At 52.3% G+C, this 8304-nt stretch overlaps 1 protein-coding gene across 1 annotated transcript; it reads left to right on the top strand.

The window, feature by feature from the left end:
- The first annotated feature begins 427 nt into the window (after positions 1 to 427).
- Positions 428 to 5909, top strand: C1qb (complement C1q B chain). The gene is made up of 3 exons (XM_004637621.2): positions 428 to 600; positions 3923 to 4126; positions 5163 to 5909. Exons 2-3 carry the CDS (start codon positions 3940 to 3942, stop codon positions 5735 to 5737), a joined length of 762 nt encoding a protein of 253 aa, XP_004637678.1. The 5' UTR covers positions 428 to 600; positions 3923 to 3939; the 3' UTR covers positions 5738 to 5909.
- The last annotated feature ends 2395 nt before the right edge of the window (positions 5910 to 8304 follow it).

The raw sequence follows: 8304 nt of genomic DNA, 5'->3' as shown, positions 1-8304 counted from the left end.
TTCTCCTCCTTTATCCATCCATTATCCTCCCGTGGCCCAGAGTTCTGCAGAGCAGGCACAGTTATGAACCCATCAGGTAGTGGAGGATACTGGGGCTCCCTTGGGCTCCTGTGTGAGAACATTTAGCAGTAAGTGGCAGAGCCAGACTATGGGACAGGGTCTCTGGCTCTAAATCCAACACTCTGGGCCCAGGGTGGCCACTGTGTCATCCACTGAGGACCGTCCTGTCTTCATGGAAGGTCACCAGCTCAGAGGGCCTGGCAGGCGAGCGGCCAGCTGCAGACGTCCCTTGGGTCAGCCTGTTCCCCTCGCGGATGCTGAGCAGGCAAAACAAAGCTGGCCACCCGCCACCCCTTTTACTGTAACTCCCGCCCCAAGGGCAGAAATGGGACCTGAAACTGCCTGAAGACAGCAGAATGGGGGGATGGGCAGTAGGGTGACAGGGAGGGGTCCAGCCCGCTGGATCCACAGGAGGGGACTGCCCGGGGAAAGCCCTCTCTGCCTGTGGGGAACGAAACCTTCTGTAGACGGGTAGCAGCACTTCTGGCCCCTGGTCCCACTGCTGCCAGGCCCGTGGCATCACAGGACACAAGGTCCCAGGTGAGTGGGGTGGGGGACATGATATGGTAGAGTGTTCTGGAGAGTCTAGGGCTACCCAGGGCCTGGAGAGTGTGGGTTCAGCCCACAAGAGGAGACCCAACAGAAGGCCCTCCAGGTCACACACAGGAGCTGTGTCCAGCTTCTATCTCTTACATGCTGGTCATCTCCAGCAAGATACCTGACCTTTCTGAGCCATAGGCTCCCTCTAGGGAGACCAGAGCTTTTTAGGGTGAAGTTCCTGGCTCTAGACAGGTCTGGAGGAGAGACAGAGGTGGAATGAGCACCCAGGTCCCCGCTGCCCGGCCCAGGGATGCTCCAGCATCTGCCAGGAAAGCTTAGCTCAGTTCTTTCAAGAAAATGGCTTGATTTGCAGATGGAGTTACATCAGTGATCAGTCAGTCCCGCATGAACTCAGAATGTTTGTTGGAGGCAGAGGAGGGTGCTTGCTGCCCGAGGGTCCTTGTTCCTGCTAGCACTACCTTGTGTAACTCGCCTGGCACCCTGGCAGCAGAAATTAGCCTCGACACAGGAGACCAGAGAGGTTACGGTCATACAGCCAGGGAGTGGCAGACAGAGCGGTCAAGGTCAAGTCGGCTAAGTTCCAAGTGGGGGGAAAGGGACTAGTAAGGCTGGCCAGAGACAGACAAGGTGGGCACATGGACAAGTGGAAGCAAGTTGTCCAACCAGGTAGTTTTTAGTGTCCTCTCAGGTCTGAGACTCAGTGGTCCCTGTGCTAGAGAGGGGTTTGTCCTACCTGGCTCTTTCTTTTCCCAAAAGCCTGAGTCCTGTCCTGACCCTGACGCCTTCCCCAGCTGGAAGGAGCCCTCCACCCTGGGCCACTCCTGCCAGAGACAGCCTGTCTCCTCAAGGAACCAGAACCCTTTCTTCTCCTCCAATGATCTTCTTGCCTGCTGTAAAACTCAGCAATTCTTGGATGAATGGGATCATAATAAAATAGTGACTATGCTTCAGACTTTTCCAACATGCTAGGCTCTGTTGTAAGCTATCACTGATCTGTCCTCACACTGACTCCACGAGGGTGAGACGAGGATTGTGTCCATTTTACAGATGGGTAAACTGTGGCCACAGAGAAGTGACTTTCCTGAGGCCCTTGGCTAAGAGGCAGCAGTGGCCAACTTGAACCTTGGTAGCAGCACGCATTCAACAGGATAGTCCTGTCGTCATCCAGTGGCTGATTTGCTGATTTACTTCCCTGTCCCTGTAATGGGCCTTCCTTGCTTCAGAGTGTCTTCTTCCAAAGCCCATTTCTGAACAGCTAGGGCCCCTTAATGCTGCTCCAGTGGACGTGGGCTGGACCCCAGCCACACAGCAGCAGTGTGACCTGTATCAGCTTGTAGACCTCTCTGAGCCCCTGTTTCCTCATCTGTCAAGGAGAAAGCAAAGGTAGGTCCTGCAATAGCTGTTGTGAGAAGCGAATTAAATGAGCTGATGGTGTTGAAAGCCTTTGTCCCTGAGCCTGGCCCCTGCCAGTGCCCAGCTTAGCAAAGCTGCCAGCTTGTCATTTTGTGACCTCTCCAGCAAAAGTAAGAACTGATGCTTCCTCAGAGATAAGCAGGGTCAATCCCTGAGCCCGGTGCTCAGTGGAGCACAGCAGAGCCCAAGCCAACGCCTCAGGTTCCCAGCTCGCTCTCCTTGGTGCTCTGCGCAGAGGACTGTGCATGAGAAATCGGGACTTGACAGAGAGGGCCCAAGAGCCAGTTGCCAGCAGGTTTTCTGCTCCCAGAGAGGTAGGCACAGTCAACACAAAACACAGAGTTTTGGGCACATCCCCATCAGGGACTAGCTCAACGGACAGCTCTGGATAGGTCACTTGCTCCTTTCTGAGCCTCAGTTTCTGGGTCTGCACAGTGGGCGATGCATCACAACACACTTCTGGGTGCTGGGAGAGTCACACAGTCGGGGCAGCAGTGCAGAGTCTAAACGACGTTTTAAGCCTTGTGACCTCCCTATCCATGATCCCACCTGGATCCTCCAAATGACCCTGCTGAGCGGGCAGAACCCACTCAAATTCGTATTCTAAGAACAGAAATCAGTTCAGCCAGTGCACGAGGACTTCCAGGGGGAAAGGCTTTAACACAAGGCTTGAAGGATAGGGGAGGTTGGATCTAGGCAAAGGTGAATTGGACTGCCCTGACAGGTACTGAAGCAGTGCAAACTATAGGCAGAAGAGCCTTGGCTTAGAATAGCCTAGAGACTGACTATTCATTCCTTTCTGTGGGATCCTAGCAAGGGACTCCACCTCTTCAAGCCTCAGTGTCACCTTCAGTCTGGAAATAACCGTGGTGGCCCACAGCATGGATGTGCCTGGGCACAGAGGCTCCGAGGAATGAAAACCTGTGGGATAAAATCCGTCACTCACATGCGGTCTCCCCTCTAGTCACTTCGAGGCCCTGCTGAGTCTTGTCGTTCTCCCAACTGCTACCTCTCAGAGCCTTCCCAGCATTCTTTCCTCCTATAACATGTCTATCCTTGCCCCTTCTGAACCTTCAGGTCTCAGCCTAGATATCACTTGTCCTCTGAAAAGACCTTCCTCTGCAGTGTGCTTCCCTCACAAAACTAGCCATCTTCCACCCCAGCCGAGGCGCTGTCCTGCAGGGCGCCTTTCTCTTTCTGCCAGGGCCACATCTCTATTTACTTGTAGGTTAACCTGTTTATCATGTTACCCTACTAGGGGTGCAGGGACTACATCTGTCCTGTATGTCTCTGTATGCCCAGGACCTAGTTCAGAGTCTGGTGGATACATGATCATCACTGAACATGGGATGGATGGATGGATGGATGGATGGATGGATGGATGGATGGGTGGATGATGGATGATGGATGATGGGTGGATGGGTGGATGATAGATAGATGGATGGGTGGATGGGTGGATGATGGATGGATGGATGATGGATGATGTATGATGAATGGATGGATGGGTGGATGGGTGGATGGGTGGATGATAGATAGATGGATGGGTGGATGGGTGAATGATGGATGGATGGATGGATGATGGATGGATGGATGATGAATGGATGGATGGATAGGTGGGTGGATGTATGGATGATGGATAGATGAAGGGGGATGCATGGGTAGATGATAGATGGATAATGGATGGATGGATGAATGATGAATGGATGGTTGAGTGATGGAGGGATGGATGGTTGATGTATAAATGGATGAATGGATGTGGATGGGTAGATGAATGGATGGATGATAGATGGATGAATAGATACCTGAATGGACAAATACAAAGATGAATAAATGAATGAATGAATGATAGTCCTCCTGGTATTAAATCCCAATGTCTCTCCCACTATAGGAAGCAGCTGAGATAGCATGGCAATGAAGATCCCACGGGGCACCATCTCAGAGCTGCTCCTGCTGCTGCTTTTAGCTCTGTTCCACATCTCTTGGGCCCAGAGCAGCTGTGTGGGGCCCCAAGCCATCCCTGGCATCCCAGGCATCCCTGGGGTTCCTGGATCTGATGGACAACCCGGGACTCCAGGAACAAAAGGGGAGAAAGGTAAAGTGGGAACACAAGCCAAGACCCCTGGCACCTGGAACCTCTCAAGTCACTGCCTTAGAGATTGCAAAAGCACTTGCCAACCCATTAACTTTCCCAGGAGGGGATTCTGGTTCCCATTTTACAGATGGGAAAGCTGATGTCCAGAAATGCTACTGACTTCCTCAAATTAGCACACTGAATTTAGGCCTAGCGCAGATCACAGATCTCTTCCCACTCCGTCCAGGCACAGAGAGACCACTACTGTGGTCCTATAGTCCTGAACTTGTTTTATCTCCATAGTAGGTGGCTTCACCTCCTGGATGACTTTTGTGGGGTTGAGGTGGGGTTCCAATGAGACCCCCCCATCATGCAGAGCCCTCTGTAAAGTGTTTATTCATTCATTAACCTCTGGTTTGGGGGCAGCCCTCTGTGCTGGCCCCTCCTCATATAATCTCGTTTAATCCTCACAATCCAACAAAGTATCATCATTTTACAGAGGGGGAGTAGAGCTCCACTAACACAGCTAGTACTGACATGTGTGACATGTGATGCACACCTGCTGTCTCCAGAACCTATGGTCCCAGCCACTGTCCTCTGCTGCTCTACCAGGAAAGGGATTTTTCTCTTGCTTCGTGCTAAACCAAGAGGGTGTGGCTCCAAACTTGGAGCTGTGGAGTGAGAGGGTTCTAGAGTCCAGATACAGCCAGAATATGTGCTGCATTTGATTAAGAATGTCTGCCTTGGGTGAGGAATGGAAGGAGTGGCACACATGCTGTGAACTCATCATGCCTGACCTAGGCTTAAGCTGAATGGGCACCTCAGGGGGTACCACTCCCTTCCTCACAAGCATCCATCCCCATACCACAAACATATTCCAGGCTCAGAAACTGGGCTGGAGGGAGGCCTGGCTGTCCTCTCGGACACCTCCACTTCTTTACAAGGCAAATCAGAGACCAGACAGAAGCAGGGACCTGGTCAGTGTCCCATCCTAGGCTCTTTCCTTAGTCCTTGGTGACTTCTCATTTCCTTATCTCTCTTGCTTTTGCTTTTCCAGGGCCCCCAGGGCTAGCTGGAGACCATGGTGAGTTTGGCGAGAAGGGCGAACCAGGGATTCCTGGCAATCCAGGAAAAGTTGGCCCCAAAGGCCCCGTCGGCCCTAAAGGTCCTCCAGGCTTCCCTGGAGTCCCTGGTCCCAAGGGTGAATCAGGAGACTACAAGGCCACGCAGAAAGTGGCCTTTTCTGCCTTGAAGACCCTCAACACTCCCATAAGACCAAAGCAAGCCATCCGCTTTGACAGCGTGATCACCAACGTGAATGGGAGCTATGAGCCTCGCAGTGGCAAGTTCACATGCAGGGTGCCGGGGCTCTACTACTTCACCTATCATGCCAGCTCTCGTGGGAATCTGTGTGTGAATCTCATGCGGGGCCGAGAGCAGCCAAAGAAGGTGGTTACCTTCTGTGACTATGTCCACAATGCCTTCCAGGTCGCCACGGGCAGTGTGGTCCTCAAGCTGGACAGGGAGGAAATGGTCTACCTAGAGGCCACCACCCAGAACTCCCTGCTGGGCCGAGAGGGGGCCAACAGCATCTTCTCAGGCTTCCTCCTCTTCCCCGATGTGGATGTGTGACTTGCCAGGCAGAGTCAGGGTTACATCCGTTCACGGCCGTCGAATGCTTCCCCTGCTGGTCATGCCTACTTTCCCCCTGTCTGACCAAGCACAGAATAGAGCTCTGTGAATGGTGGGCAATGAATGAGTCAATAAACTCTTAGAAGCCTAAAGATAGTGTCTAACTCAACTCTGGGTGCCAGTACCTGATCCACAGTCGATACTCGGAAATGCTGATTGAATGAATGACTAGACAATGACTGACTGAATGAACAATTAGACAATGACTGACTGAATGAATGAATGACTAGACAATGAATAAATGAATGAATGGACAATGAATGAATGAATGAATGGCCTCTGGATGCAGAAATCCCACCTAATTGAAGGTGACTGGAGGCCAGAGGGTCTGTGTCCTGCTCTGGGACAGCCACACAATGGAAGACAGGAACAGGGACACTTATGGTGCTCCAGGCCCAGGTAGGACCCCTTTCTCATTCTCCTTCATCTTTATACTTCTTCTTGGAGACAGGTTGCCTTTCACCCTATTTATAGAGGAAGAAACTGAGGACCTGAGGAGGAAGTGACTGTCTATAGTCCCACAGTGGAGCTGGAATTTTGGGGCAGATCTGCCCACAGTTGACCTCCTTCAAGGCAAAATGTCTGGGCCAACCTGCACTAGGACTGGGCACTTGGCATTTCTCATTACCCCCCCCCCAAAAAAAATCAAGGGGTCCTGCTCCAAATGACCTGGGAATAGCAGCCTTCCCCTCAGCTGTCCCCATGTGCCCTTTCTCTGTCTTCCCAGCTTAGTGCTCAGTCATCTAGTTAGAACAAATGCTCTCCTCTGCTCACAAACCTCCAGTGGCTCCACACTGCCCACTGGCTACAGGGTCCCAGCCCAAGAACCCAGGCTTCTGCCCCACTCAGAGCCCTTCTGTCTTGTAACAAGCCCATTCTCCCTGCAGTGACCTTCCTCCACTATTCCTCTTGCTGGAAGCCTTCAACCCCACTCAGCCAACAGCCTTTAAAACCCCAATCAGATTGCACCTCCTCCCCAAAGCTGCCAACCCAGCCCTGGCTCTCCCTCTCCCACCTCTGACCACCTCCAAAGTCATTTCTCACGTGCTCAGGCCTGAGTGTGCCCAGCTGCACCTGGAGTTCCACTCGTGCCCATCCCCTCTCCCCAGCCAGGCTGCAGCTCCTGACCCTGCTCATCTCTGTGCCTGCTCAGAGCCCGAGAGGCACAGAAAGCCACTTGATAAGTCTTTGTGACCCCAAGACACAGCTCGCTGGGCAAGTTTCCCTCCCTTGATGTGCTGAGGAGACTTGGGGTGGACAGGCAAGCCCAGTGGTCAGAATAAGTTCCCTGTGGGCTGCTCAGGGGGCTACACTTTAGGAGCCATCACCCTCCTTTGATTGGCTAGGGAGGGGTGTCACACAGGGATCCAGGATTTAGATCCAATATGTTTAATTTGTGTGCTTAAGGTTTGGGCGTTTGCAGCAGCAGATCTTTTCCACATCTGCCCCTTTTGGACTCCAGGGCCACATCCTGGCTTCTCCACTTTTACCCGCTTGTTCCTGCAGTGCAGTGGTCCTGGCACGTATCCTCCATTCTCAGGTGAAATTCCTAGAAATAGACTCCAGAAATAAATGGGCTGCAAACTTCAAAGGTTTGGAGTGTGTTTCTCTGGGAAGCCCTGCACTGTCAGGGCTGAACGTGGCAGGCTAGCTCCCGGCCCGCTACCACCAGGGGGAAGTAGACACCAGGAGAAACTTGGCCTGGGAAAGGCCGTGGTCAGGTGCCACCTGGGAGCTTTCCTCTCTCTCCCCCCTCGGGCAGCTCGTCTTACTTTCTGGGTGGGCTGTGAATTTCCAGGGTGGGGCTGAAGGTCAGCTTTGAAGCCTACACTCTCCTCTCCGGTATGGTCCCTGCACCAGTGTCACCCAGGAAAGGGTTAGAACACAGTCTCTCTGCCCCACCCAGACCTGCCAAAGCAGGAAATCTGGGCAGGGGCAGCAGCCTGTGTTTAACAGGCCCTTGCATGTTTGAGAACCAACACTCCAAGGGCTTCAGCGCTCTCCTACATGAGCATAGGTTCTGGGTTTAATCCCCAGCTCTACAAAAAGAACAACAAAAAACCAACATGCAACTCGGGGGCACACATCTCTAAGCCCAGTTACTCAGCAGGCTGAGGCAGGAGGATTGCAAATTGAGGCCAATGTAGGCAATGGAAAAAGACTGTCTCAACATAAAAAGAACTGGGAATATAGCTCAGTGCTTCCACCCGTAGTACTTACAAAACAAACAAGCAGAATGAAACCAATCTGAAGAATCAGAACTCTAGGTCGTGGGTCACCAAACACTTTCTGTCAAGACCCAAACAGGAAATTTCCTGGGCTTTGCAAGCCTTGGAGTCAACATTCCAGCTCCTCATTTCTCCTCCTCCACCCCTACCTTCTCTCCATCCTCTTCCTCTTCCTCTTTATTTTCTTATCCCTCTTGTTCTTTTCTTCCTATAATGGGGATCAAACCCAGGGCTACTCCATCATGAGCTATGTCCTCATGAAGCTACTTTTATTTTTAT

This window comes from Octodon degus, unplaced genomic scaffold (assembly GCF_000260255.1).
Source record: "Octodon degus isolate 3935 unplaced genomic scaffold, OctDeg1.0 scaffold00092, whole genome shotgun sequence".
Lineage (NCBI taxonomy): Eukaryota > Metazoa > Chordata > Mammalia > Rodentia > Octodontidae > Octodon > Octodon degus.
The sequence above is the reverse complement of the archived record's forward strand: the minus strand, read 5'-3'. Positions and strand labels throughout refer to the sequence as shown.